The sequence below is a fragment of the Ciconia boyciana genome, chromosome 8 (genome assembly GCF_034638445.1).
Source record: "Ciconia boyciana chromosome 8, ASM3463844v1, whole genome shotgun sequence".
NCBI classification, from domain to species: domain Eukaryota; kingdom Metazoa; phylum Chordata; class Aves; order Ciconiiformes; family Ciconiidae; genus Ciconia; species Ciconia boyciana.
The window spans coordinates 52,394,278-52,406,832 of record NC_132941.1 but is presented as its reverse complement, the minus strand read 5'-3'; the positions used below and the strand labels follow the sequence as shown (position 1 = coordinate 52,406,832).

Sequence of the window (12,555 nt, the reverse complement as noted above, 5' to 3'; positions counted from 1 at the left end):
AAACAATACTAGAAAAAACACAAGTCTCACTACAGGTTAAGAACCCCATCATGCTATCTGGAGTCTGAATAATGGGGGGGACAGGGAGAAGAACCCTATACCCGCTCATGCAGCAACATCCATCTTAAACAGCCAACAGTTAAGTGACATAATTGAGTTTCCCAGATCCGAGCTGCAGATCCCACAGCGGAGAAACCACAGCCGAGGGAGACTCTCCCTCATCCCTCCTTCAACAGCTCCGAACCCAAGTAAGATTTACGCATCACTACACAGAGGCAGAAAAAGATATAGAAAACCAGTGCTGCTCTGGTCAGTAAAAAGCAGGAGTATGTTCACCTTCTATCCATTAAGATGAAATAACAATGAGGAAACCAACAGGGTAACTCTCCAAATCCCCAAAACTGAGTTAAGCAGGAAGAAAGGGATCAAATGGCATGCTGTCAAAGCTCCGCATGTGGACAAAACAGCACCTGACATTTAAGTGGTAATTTAAATTTATTACCTAGAAAGATCATTCACCAATTTACAAAGTTCTTTCCAAGGTAACTTTTGCAGTTGGTAAAAGGTGAACTCAAATATTCCCCTTTAGCCTAGCTCTGGGGTCAGTACAGCTGTAAAGATCCCCTCTTTCAGCCAGATCATCTCCCAGGGACTGCGCTGCTCGGCAGTACTTCAATCAGATCTCCCCAGGTACAAACAGCTCCGTGGCACTCCAACGGCCTTCAGTTTTCCAGCACGGGAGTCCACACATGCAATCTGTTCAAAATTTCACTTAACTATTTCTTTGAAAGCACTTCCCTGCGCAGGCCACATAGCTTTATTATTTGGCTTGCAGAAAGGAACGGATTTAAAGAGAAAAACAAAAAAAAAGTTTTTTCCTTTCTCATAAGCAAAAGCTTCTAACAGGAATTAAGATGCATTTGTCAGGTCAACACCTCCTACAATTAAGATGGGGCCGGAAAGCCTCGGTCCTGTTCTGATGCAACTAATACACACGCTACACCAGAGCGGTAGAAAGGGTCACATCTTTGCTGAGCCTGTGGTCCTGGGGGCAGGGGGAAGCCTAGGGAAAAAGACCTGTAACTCCAAAGTGCAGCACCAAGAGGTGCTTTTGAATATATTTTAAGACCCTGAAACTATTTATGAGTTACAAGATGAAAGCGTCAATCAAAATAACTGGAACACGAGCACAGAGCTGAGGTCGGCCAGCTGAGCCTATGAATGGAGCTAAAATGCCTTGTTTATCTCAGCACGTGTGCGTGCACTAAGGCTGAGAGATACGGGTGACCCACCCGAGCAGCCCACCCGCTCCTCACTGTCAGGCCAGCTGAAAAAGCACGGAGAAGACACAGCCAAGTAACAGGCGCGGATTCCCGTCAGCGGTTCTCACTATAATGGACAGATGAGTGGAAAAAGCAAGAAAGAAAACAACCTTGCTTGGCACCATGCCCACACACACATCCCAGTGCAGTGGGGAAAGGAGGCCGGGGGCACATACCAGCCGCGTATCAGCTTTCTGGCCCAGGGAACGGGCAGATCCGGCAGATGCCTAAACACAGGCCACTCTCTGTCCCAAAGGCACCTTCCCAAACCCCTCTGCAAGCAGGAACCCGAGAGGACCTCTCTGCAGAGCTCCCTCACCTTCCCGGCCAGCTCGCCGCAGGAAGGTAGATGCTCACTGCCACCAAGCAGCACCCCCACGCCCCCACCACGGGCACGAGCCCACCTTTCTTGAACTCCTCCAGCATGGCATCAAGCTTGGTGTCATTGAAGACAAAGTGCAGCGGATGGTTGTAGAAGCGGGTGATGGTCTTGAGCGGAGTGCAGTCATCAGGGTCCACAAAAGCCAGGTCCTTAACAAAGAGCAGGTCCACGATATTGGAGCGGTCACCCTCGAAAACGGGGATGCGGGTATAACCGCTCTCCATGATCTCAGACATAGTGTTGAAGTCGAGCACAGCCTCGGCAGCGATCATGAAGCAGTCTCGGAGGGGAGTCATCACATCCTCCACTGTCTTGGTGCGCAGCTCCAGGGCTCCCTGGATAATGTTGAGCTCCTCCTTGACTAGATCATTGTAAGGGTCGGTGACCCGCAGCATCTCCAACAACTTCTCACGGTTATAGACCGTGCCGATCTCCTGGCCCAGGACACAGTCCAGCAACTTGCTGACGGGGTAGGAGGCCGGGAAGGTCATCATCATGAAAAACTTGGTGAGGAAGATGGTGTTGGCGCCCACGGCCAGGCCGTGCCGAGAGCAAATGGCCTGCGGCACGATCTCGCCGAAGATGACGATACCGATGGTGGAGACCACCACGGCCACCAGCCCGGAGCCGGCGATGTCGTCCAGCAGGATGGTAAGCGTGGTGTTGACCAGGACGTTGCCCAGCAGGAGGGAGCAGAGCAGGTAGTTGCCCTGGCGCCGCACAGGCTCAATGCGCTTGGCGTAGTTCTTCTCTTTGTCCGTGCCACAGTTCTGCACGATGCGCAGCTCCATGGGGTCCAGGGCCATGAGCCCCAGGTTGAGGCCGCTGAACATGCCCGAGAGGCAGAGGAGGAGCGAGATGAAGATGACCTGCAGCCAGAAGGGCAGCAGGAACTTCTTCTCCTCGCCCACGATCATCTTGGTGTCCTCGCCGTCGTGGTAGATCCAGGTGGTCTCGCCCCAGGGCGGGGGCCCGGCCGGCCCCTCGGCGCCCGCCAGCCCTCCAGCGGCCCCGGGCCCCAGGGCGGCGGCGGCGGGGGCCGAGACGGAGGTGCACAGGTAGTAGGACTTGCTCTTCTCCGTCTTGCGCAGGGGCTTGATCTCGATCTCGATGATGCCCGAGGTGCGGCGGTTGAGCACGATGTGCGGCAGGATGATGATGTCCGAGGTGCGGATGCCGCAGCGCTGCGGGGCGCCGCCGCCCGCCGCCCCGCCGCCGCCGCCGCCGCGCCCCGCCGCCGCCGCCCGCCCGCCCCGCCGCCGCTCGTGCTCCGTGAAGGCGATGCGCGACCAGGTCTCGTTGTTGATGTTCTGCCCGTAGACCCGCAGCTTCACCCGCGTCCGCTCGCTCACCCGCAGCGCGCCCCCCTCCATGAAGGAGACGTCGTCCGTGTCCTCCAGCCGCAGGCCGATGATCACCGTCTCCTCCGCCGCCGCCGCCGAGGGGGGGACGACGGCGGCGGCGGGCGGCGCGACGGCGGCGGCGGCCGGGGGCCGCCGGCCCAGGCAGCCGCCGAGCAGCAGCAGCAGCACCACCCGCGCCCCCCGGCCGCCCCCCGCCATGTTCCCACCGGGCAGCGCGGCCATCTTTAGTCAGGGCTCGGCGCCGCCGCGGCCCCGCATCGCCGCGCGGCGCCTGCGGCGTGCCCCGGCTCCCCCGGCGGCGGCGGTGGCGGGCGCGGCGCGGCGGCGGCGGGCGAGGCGGCGGGCACGGCTGCCCGCGGGACCCGACAGGCGGCGACTACCGGGCCGGGCCGAGCCGAGCGCCGCCTCAAGCCGCTGCCCTCCCCGCCCCTCCCCGCCCGCCTCGCGGGGGCGGGCCCGGCGCAGCGCGCCGCCAATCAGCGCCCGCCCCCCCGCCAATGGCGGCCCGGCCCCGCCCCGCCGCCCGCCACCGCCTCCCCAGCGCGGGGGGCGCGTGACTCCGGTGTGTACTCCAGGCGGGCGGGGGCGGGGCCGGCCGCGGAGCCACGGCCAATGGCGGCGGGGCTCGGGGCCGGCGGGGCGGAGCCTCGGAGGGGCGCGACCAATGGGGGTGCGGTGCGGCCGGCGGGCCGGGGACGGCGCGTGCGGCGCTCGGCGGGGCGGCTCGCGAGCCCCGCGCCGGGGGACGGGGCGGTCGGGACGGGGCGGACGGGACCGCTCCCCCCGCCGCCCCTGCCCGGCCCGCTGCAGCTGCCGCTGCCCACGCACCCGCCGCGCCGCGCCGCGCCGCGCCGCGCCGCTCGCCCCCCGCAGCGGTCCCGGTGCGCCGCTCCGCGTCCCGTAGTCGCCCCCCCTCCCCCGCCCCCGCCGCACCGGTCGGCGGTCGCGCAGCGCTCCCTGGTGGCCCCGCGCGGCGCGGCGCAGCCCGGCCCGGCCCGGCGGGGAGCATCCCCTCGCCCTCCCGCCTGCGCCTTTCCGCCGGCAGCGGGCCGGAGGTGCTCCGCGGGGCTGCCCCGTGCTCGGGGCCGCGTCCTCGGCACCGGGGCTGCTGGCGGCCGGGGGCGGTGGTTCTCCCGGCACCGTCCGGCCGTGCCCGCTCCCTGCTCTGCCCGAGCCGCCATCGGTGCGGTACAGTGCAACGATTAAAGATTCACCCGCCGCGCTCTGGCCCCCGGGCACCCTCCGCCCCGCCGGGCACCCCGCCCCGCGCCCCGGCATTTCCTTGGCTTTGTCGTTCCTGCCAGCGAAATTCAACATTAAATATTAAACATTAAATACTAAATATGGGCGAGCCGCGCTCCTCTCTCTCATCTCCGCCTTTTGCTCAGCCACCCGGGGCACCTCCAGCCTCATCAAATTAGACAAACCCCACGCCGAGACTTGGCACGAGTGGGGCCGGGGCTTTGGAGCTCCCGCCGGGGTGTTCAAGGCCTCCCCAGGCGCTTCGCTCTGCTCAGCTCGCCCTTACTGCGTGGATGCGCTTCGGGCTGACGGGCCCCGATTCAGGACAAGACCCGCAATTTAAGCGTGTGCTTATGTCCACCGTCCCGAGAGCCGGGCTCTTTCCGAGGCCTCAGCTGCTCTGCCGCAATCCCAGCGGGGGCAATAAACGCCCCACGGCCCAGCCATCATCACTCCATCAGCCATGAGCAATACACAGCGCAGGATGCAGTTTAACATCCCAGACAGCCAGAGACGAACTGCTGTGGGAGCATCCAGTATGGCTCGTGGAAGCTGAGACCGCAATTGCGTTCAGGGTGACCCTTTGGAGGAGGTAAAACAGCCTCCCCTCCATCTGAGTGCTTGGAAAATGGAAGAGTGGAGGATTGCGCAGGACAACCCAATACGGCGGGGGAGCAGAGCACAGTGCTCTGGGGCCATAGTCACGAATTTTTCCTCGTCCCAAGCCTCATTCAGCTCATCCTGGAGCAGTTCTGCAGGTGTGCTCCTCCAGGAAGGGGACAGGTGCCCCTGAGCCACAGCGACTCCCTGCTAACCACAGTGAGCAGGGACTCAGGAATCACTTCCCTTTCACTTCGGGGTGAATCAGAGCACCACAGCTTACGCATCGTCCTGCCCTCGCAGCATCCTCCCTGCCTGCAGAGGGAGGACACCGATGCTGCACAGCTTCATCACACTGGGAGAAGGGGATTTGGCCCATGTCTACAATCACCAAAGCACCCAGACCGGGGGGTTGGACAGATTGGTTTGGGGTTCCTCACGCAGGGTGGGGCTGCACGACCACCTCTTTGCTTGGGGGCTGAAAACCCCAAGGCATGCAACAAGCAAAGCCAGGCAGACCAGACACCTCCACATCCACATCCTGGTGAGGACCCCTACTCTAATACTCAAAATCAAAGTCAAATGCAAGGAAAAGTCCTCTCAGCTGCTTCCGCCCCCAAATGCTGAGAATTTGGGAAAAAAAATAGTGCTGTGCAAATGCAGTGGCATTTAGCTGTAGCCTTTTCCGTATGCATGCGAAAGGGGGACCTCGCTGTGGGCACCTCTCTCGCCAGGCAAGCCGAAAGGCCACAGCAGGGACTCATGCCTTTTTAATGAAGGGGTCTGCAGGTAGGACCCCCTGCCCCATCTGCTCTTCCGTTCACACTGGGAAGGCTCTCTTTGATAGCAGGAGCTAATTACTGCAAACTTCCCGGCATGGGCTGTTTGAGGACTTTGAGAAAGTCTTTGTAAGTAATAGCAGAAGAGGGTTATGCAGTGGATGGGGAATTAAACAGCACCTTGGCTGTGTTTGTGGCAGGTCCTTCCTGAGGTCCTTCCATACAGTTTCAGACTCCTCTTGCCTGCTGGGTCACAGCCGCCCCCAAGGCTGGTCTGTCAGGGAGCCCTACCTGAAGCCAGCCAATGCATGCCCTGTTGACTCCAGATAACACCAAGGATTTTTTTTTTAAATCATGTTATAGCTCTAAACCCAAGAACTTACAAATTTTTGTACAGCCAATAGGCCAGACTCATAGTCTCATCCAAAGCCAAAAGGACGGGGTGGCAAGGCAACTTTCCAGGAAACCATATTTATGGGCATCATTTATATGTTTAATCTCTAAATTGTGAATTAATCACTCCCCTGTTTTGCTGATGGCAGAGGGCAGGTTAAGCAGTCCGGAGCACATAGGAAATCCTTCAAAACCTTGTAATTCTTTTTACAATCCTCATTTTTTTGTAATGGTCCAAATTTTGTCAGGAGTTAACACCGGAGGCCCGATGAGCGTTCCTTGTCCTGGTACAGCTCTTGCTGGGAGCCACATTTACCAGGTATTTGAAAGCTTCATATACAAGTAGAAACCATCTCATGTCTCCCTTGGGACAGACGGTAAACTGCCTTTTCTAGCCATGTCACCCAAGATGGGGTATTCTGCAGTTTTGTTTCCATCAGAGAACAAGGAGAGCTATTGAACATCTCTGCCTTTCACATCTGTTTCTGGATTCCCTGTCTGTGCTTCAGTCAGGCGTTACCTAACTGCTCACGCTTTTCATTCCAGATGTTCAGGAAGTGCCTCCTTACTACCTGGACCCTCCTCAGTCACTGCTACTGCTACTCCAGAGCATCCTTGGCACTTGCCCATGTTTCTTTTTGAACCCAAATATTTTATTTTTTGCTCTTTATCTTCCCCCATGCCACAGCAAGATGCTGTTTAAATGGCAGAGAAGGGAAATTGGGTCCCTCCTGGAAAATCATCATGTGAGGAGGGGTGGAAACAGTCCCTCATTTCTAAGCTCAGCTGCTCACCCAAGGGCTCAGGCACCACTGCTGTTCAGCAGCCCCCAGCCTTTCCCAAACAGCCTCTGCGGGCCGGGACGTGCAGGATTCACATGGGGCGGCAGGAGCACAGCCCATCGCCTCCCACCGCAGCCTCGAAGCCCTCGCTCCTCGCTCCTCACCCTCTGCAGGACACAGCTGGCCGGATTTCTGGCTTTCCAGAACCGCTGCATTTCTCTGCAAAACTCTGCAGGTGCGACGCTTGCAGGGGACTTGGGGCTTTCCCGCTAGATGGAGTCCGGGGGAAAATATAAACTTAAGTAGCTATGCACAAGGGAAGGGAGAGAAAATACCCGTCTCCTGGAACGGGCTGTAGGGCTGCAAGCGAGACAAGGCATGGGGAGCTGCGCTTGGGGCATCCCCCGTCCTGAATGCAAATAATGTGGACATCCCTCTGCACCCCATGTGCCACATTGAGTTCTTCATGGAAAAGCAGGCCTGGCTGAGCCCTGGGAGGTGACTGGTCCTTCTCGCCCACTGCCTTGGGGAGATGGCCATTTGCAGCCACCTTACTGAGCTGCTCAGCCCGCTGCTGGGAGCTTGCATAGGATTTGCGTGTTGGATGCTCATGGTTCCTTGCATGTGGAGGGTTAGCATGGGGAGATCAAAAGAAGGAAAAAAGCAACTGGGCTGCTTATTGCTGTGTCTTTTGCTTCTCAGAGGCATTTGCATCTGGGCTGCGGGCTCCCAAAGACCTCAGATTGGAGCCGGGCTCATGCACAGGGGTGCATGCTGCAGGGTCAGGGCCTGCATGGCACCAGGGCCTCCTTTCGCACCCTGCTCTGCCAAGCTGCCTTCTGCAAAGGTCTCCGTCTGCTCCGTGGGCTCAACACCAGCACACAGCTGCTAGCAAACCCATGCCAGACCTGCCGTCCCACGAGTGGGGACCCACGACCCCTTTCCCACAGAGACTGTCCCAGCCTGTGTGTCCGAGCCATGTGGCCATTGCCAGCCCCATAGTGAGGGGACCCACAGGACAGCTGCCTGTCCTCACTGCAACCGGGCACAACCTGCCCCACCACCCCCAACAGGGAAGCACAGCACCCCACGGGCCCCATGGGCCCCATCCGTGAGCACACAGCCTTCAAGCTCAGCCATTTATTTGCTCTCCGGTGGAAGGCACACGCTGCTGGGGCCACATCCTCCTGTCCCACTCGCATCTGCCAGCGCGGGGGCATCGCTTGCCACTCAGCAGCACCCTGGGCCACCACAGGTGCCACCGGGACGGCAGGCAGGAACCGGGGCTGCCAGCTGCTCCAACAGCTGGAAGGGATCGCAGATCTTCTCCTGGAGGTCAGAGAACAACCCGGGGCAGGATCAGACCAGAGGGAAGCAAGAGGGAAAAGCAGCATGTCCCCATCACTCCCTCCCTGCTAGTGGGGCAGCCCAAGCAGACCCCCCCATAGCTAATGTGGGGGCAGCCCCCAGGTCACTCCAGCTGCTTTTCCCTGCTGCGAGGAGGACGCCAAGAGCTTCTCTGGGACATCAGCTCTGCTTTTATCTGAGAAATGCCTCCTGCTTGGACAGGGACCCAAGAACATTTCCCCCTCCCCAAGTACAAGGTTGTGTTTCAGGGACACGCAGCTGCAGGGCGTTATCTCCCTCATGTACCAATGATCCCCGCTTCCCAGCCTCTCCTGGCCTATCTGCAGGCTGGAAGGACCACCAAGGGGAGGAGGACAGAGGCTTCCAGCAGATAGAGGTGCTTTGTGCTGCAGGGTCAGGGCTGGCAGCCAGGGCCAAGCTCACATCAGCAGCTGGGAGGTGCTGGGAGAGTGATAGGGAGGAAGGAGCTGTGGGGATGGGCCATCACCTCCCTGGGGCAAGCTCTCCCCAGCCATCTCCTGGAGGAAGGATGTCTCCCCTTGGGAGACATCAAGTAGGTCCAGCTGTCAGCCTCGGCAGCCCCCATGGACACGTTGGGGGGACAGGGGGCTCTCACGCCTGGTGGTTAGAGCAGACCCCCCGTTTGGAGGGCTCCAACCTGTGCTGGGGTGCAGTTGCCCAAACTCAGGCACCAAGCACCACCCTCGGTGCCCCATGGGCTCCTGCCCAGAAGGACTCAGGTCTCTTGGTGTCATGCCATAGCCCCTCTGATACCCCAGGGCAACTCTGATGGCACAGGACACCCATGTCCCTATCCTTGAACCCAGCTGTGGAGCTGCCTGCTACCAGCCTTCGCCCTCTTGCGACAGCAGCCCTGTGGTGCATCAGCACTGTCCCCGCCGGCTCGGATCAGGAACTCCTCCGCAAACCTAGAGCTCCGCAAGATCGCGGCCATCTCGGCATCCACATCCACCACCTCTCCTTCCTGGGGACAGAGGGACGGTCACAGGGCTGGGGTCCGGGATACGTGGCTCAGGGGACCCCAGCCACACAGCCAGGTGATGGGTAGGGGGCAAAAGCAGGGGCACAGCCTGACCCAAAACCTTGAGAAAGACCCACAACAAGCAAGCAGCTGACTCCAAAGCCCCTTGTGAAGGCACCGCGGATGTCCTGCTCCCACCACCCCCCCAATGCAATGCATGGGTCTGACTCCCTTTCCCGTCCCTGTTTGCAGCTCCCCTGGTTTATACAGCCCCTCTGCTCCCACCCACCACCCCATCTACTAAAGCTTACCCCCAGAATCACAGAGGACGCTGCTGAGCAGCACTGCTTCATCAGCTCTGCCTCATCCCCAGCCCTACAGACCAGGACTGCCTGGCATCCTGGGGAGCCCCACCCCGCACCTTGAAGGTGAAGTTGGCGTCAAACACCAGCTCTCGCTCGTGCCCCACGATCCCACCATTGTAGATGACCTGGCCCGGCCCGGCCCGGCTGCTACCTGGCACCTTGAACAGGCGGAAAGTTGCAGAGACGAAGCGGCAGTCACCTGCAAGGGAGAGCTTGGTGGGTTGGGCACCAAGTGCCTGGGCTGGGAACCGGCAGAACCCAGGATCCCAGCACATCTCCCCATGGCTGCTCGGACCCAACAGTCCCCGGTCAGACCCTCACCGATGATGCCCTCCAGCTCCTTGTCGCCAATGGTGATGGGGCTGGCGGTGACCAGGCACGGGGTGCTGAACCCCACCTCCTCGGCGATGCTGTACAGGTCTCTCCAGTACAGGGCTCCCGCCAGGCACTCCCCTGGCATGAAACCGCAGACACAGGTGATGGAGACAAAGGTCCGGTTCCCCCATCCCACCCACTCCCATCCCAGAGCTCTACGCACCCCACAGCACCCTGTGCTTCCGGACGGCCTCGCTCAGGCGCTGGCTGGCATAGATGTCGCTGAAGTACATCTCTCCCCCAGGCTGGAAGACAGCGAGGGGTGAAGGGAGACCCCAAGAAGCAATGGAATAAAAGGGGCAGGGAGAACTGGGCACCTCCCAACGCCACCCTGCTCAAGACCCTCTGCAGAGGTGCCCTCCCCTGGCCCCATTCCGCAGCCCTACCTTGCTGGATCCCATTTGCTGCATCCCAGTGGCACCCCAACAGCAGGGCCACCCCAACCCCGCTCTGCTCCTGCCACGGGTGCTGGCCCTGGCGTTACCTTCAGCACGCGGTAGGCCTCCCGCAGCACGGCCCTCTTGTCGGGGGCAAGGTTGATGACGCAGTTGGAGCTGGGGAGGAGGAGACCAAGGCTCATTTGCACCCTCTCGCACGCTCAGCACCGCCAGCTGCTGCATATCCACCAGCTGCTGCATGTCCCATCGTTTCATGCAGGATTTGGAGATGCCGATTCGACCATGAAAAGGGCAGCTTCTATATTCCCAGGCTCTAGCCTAGATTCTGCCTTGGGATTTTCCCTTTCCTAACGTGTGCTCCTGAAGTGAGCAACCTGGCAGGATGTGGACCCAAACTCCAGCCCGTAGCCCTTGGTGGCAGCAGGACTGAGGGTGGCAGTGCCCTGCATGGTACCTACATGACAATATCATAGCTCTCATCGGCCAGCCCGGCATCACCCAGCTTCTCCATGTAACCCTGAAGGAATTCCACGTTCGGCTTTTGGTAGCCAAACTTGTCCATGTGGTAGGCAATGTGCTTCTTCGCCACCTCAACCTGGGAGGAGGAAGGGAATGACAGTGGGGGGATACTGGGAGGATGAGGGGAAGCCCTGGCTCCGCACTGTACCTGGCCCTCGGTCATGTCTATCCCAGTGACATGGCCCTGCTCCCCAACCAGCTGGCTCAGCAGGTAGCAGTCTCTGCCGCTGCCGCTCCCCAGGTCCAGGATCCGGCACAATGCCAGGCACTCGGGGATCACCAGACCGCAGCCATAGTACCTGCATGGATGCCGAGATGAGCCGGGCAGAGGTGCCCCTGTGGCATGGGGGTCTTGGGGGCTGCAGCCCACAGGGAAGCAGCAGCAGAGGGGAGACCCTGGGGTTTACCTGGCCAGCACCTCCTCGTGGACACGCTCCAGAGCCTCTCTCACCGATTTGGGAAGGGGCCTGGCTGAGGTGACACAAGCGTTGGTTTTCAGGTCCTCCGACTTCTGCAGCTCTTTGCCATAGTAATCCTGAGATGGGAAAGACAGAGGCCACCAAACTATGACAAGCTGCGCCCCAGAGCTCCCCACACACCATGCCTGCACTCAGCTTGTACGTCCCCCTGGTGTCCTCTGGCACTGGTGCTCTCATTTGCACCCACCTAAAAATTAGGCTAACATCAAGCATCCCTTTGCCCCCATCCTCCCCAGCTGCCCTTGCTTGCACGCACAGACGTGTTTGCACACTAGGGGATTTAATTCCCATTTGCAGTAACTTTGCGGGCTGCAGCTGCTGCTTCCCTGGCCAAGAGGGGCACGGGGAACGAGGGCAGGGGAACGCAGGGCTGCCCAGCCCCTCCATCCCTGTGGGAAACGGGAGCAAAGCAGCCGACTGCACCGAGCGTTTTTATCTGGGCCCCGAAACGAGCTTTGTCCTCTGACCGCCGCAGGCATCCCGGTGCGGCCTGGGCTCGGCCCCCTGCCCACCCGCCCCGACCCCCGCCAGCTCCCACCCGCGCCCCTCACCTGCACCTCCCGGCGGGTCTGCTCTCCGCGGGGGGCTGCCACTGCAAGGGGAACGTGGGGTAGTACCTGACGCCACAGCCATAGGCACTGCGCCGGGCCCCCCGAAGGCCCTGACCCCCCTCCTTCCCTGATGGGAGCACTTTTTGCCTCCGCCCCCCCCCGGCAGTCCCCAGGGAGACCCCCAGACTTGCAGCCGAGCAGGGACCTCCTGGGGGAGCCTCACAACGTGTGTGTCCCCCCCCCCAAAACCCCAGTCCCAGCTGGCCGGGAGAGACGAGCCCCCAAAAACTCCCCCCCTCCCCCGCTTCACAGAGAGCCCTTCGCCCCAGGGCGTGCCCCCAGCGCCCCCAGCACCCCCAGCCGAGGCCCCGGCCTGCCGTACTGCCTCCAGCCGCCGCGCTTCGGCCAGACTCTGCCCTGCCCGGGCCACGCTCCGCCCCGGCCCCCTGCACCGCCCCGGGCCTGCCGCCTGTCCCGGCACCGCTCTCGCCTGGCCCAGGCCCCGGGCACCCGGCCCCGCAGCCTGCCCGCAGGGCCCCAGGCGCAGCAGGGGCAGCCGGCCCCGCTCCCGTGGGGGTGACACTGCCACCACCCGCAGCCCACGCCGGCACCCACGGCCTCTGCCCACAGACACCCCCAGAGACCCGCCCTGCT

The 12,555-nt window shown here is 60.9% G+C and overlaps 2 protein-coding genes across 6 annotated transcripts in view; both read right to left on the bottom strand.

Annotated features, from left to right (window-relative positions):
- Positions 1 to 3,468, bottom strand: part of CNNM2 (cyclin and CBS domain divalent metal cation transport mediator 2) — a 128,877-nt gene extending 125,409 nt beyond the window's left edge. For all 5 annotated transcript variants that reach the window (XR_012043755.1, XM_072869817.1, XM_072869818.1 and 2 more), the window contains exon 1: positions 1,727 to 3,468. Coding sequence is in view for 4 of the 5 variants with exons in the window: in XM_072869817.1 (XP_072725918.1) it covers positions 1,727 to 3,290 (1,564 nt within the window). In the remaining variant the exon portion in view is untranslated. The remainder of the gene's footprint in view (positions 1 to 1,726) is intronic.
- A 4,534-nt stretch (positions 3,469 to 8,002) lies between these two features.
- Positions 8,003 to 12,321, bottom strand: AS3MT (arsenite methyltransferase). The gene is made up of 11 exons (XM_072871034.1): positions 12,284 to 12,321; positions 11,902 to 11,942; positions 11,279 to 11,406; positions 11,020 to 11,170; positions 10,811 to 10,947; positions 10,439 to 10,508; positions 10,118 to 10,199; positions 9,901 to 10,032; positions 9,636 to 9,778; positions 9,083 to 9,217; positions 8,003 to 8,193 (listed from the first exon to the last, which is right to left on the bottom strand). Coding segments are annotated over exons 1-11 (1,119 nt in total). The 5' UTR covers positions 12,285 to 12,321; the 3' UTR covers positions 8,003 to 8,094.
- Between the last annotated feature and the right edge of the window lie 234 nt (positions 12,322 to 12,555).

Excerpts from the sequence above, each read along its gene's own strand:
- AS3MT (XM_072871034.1), bottom strand. Across the intron at positions 10,200-10,438 it reads AGGCCTACCGCGTGCTGAAG|CCTGGGGGAGAGATGTACTT; the intron begins GTAACGCCAGGG and ends GCTGTCTTCCAG. Across the intron at positions 8,194-9,082 it reads GCTGTCGCAAGAGGGCGAAG|GAGAAGATCTGCGATCCCTT; the intron begins GCTGGTAGCAGG and ends TCTGACCTCCAG.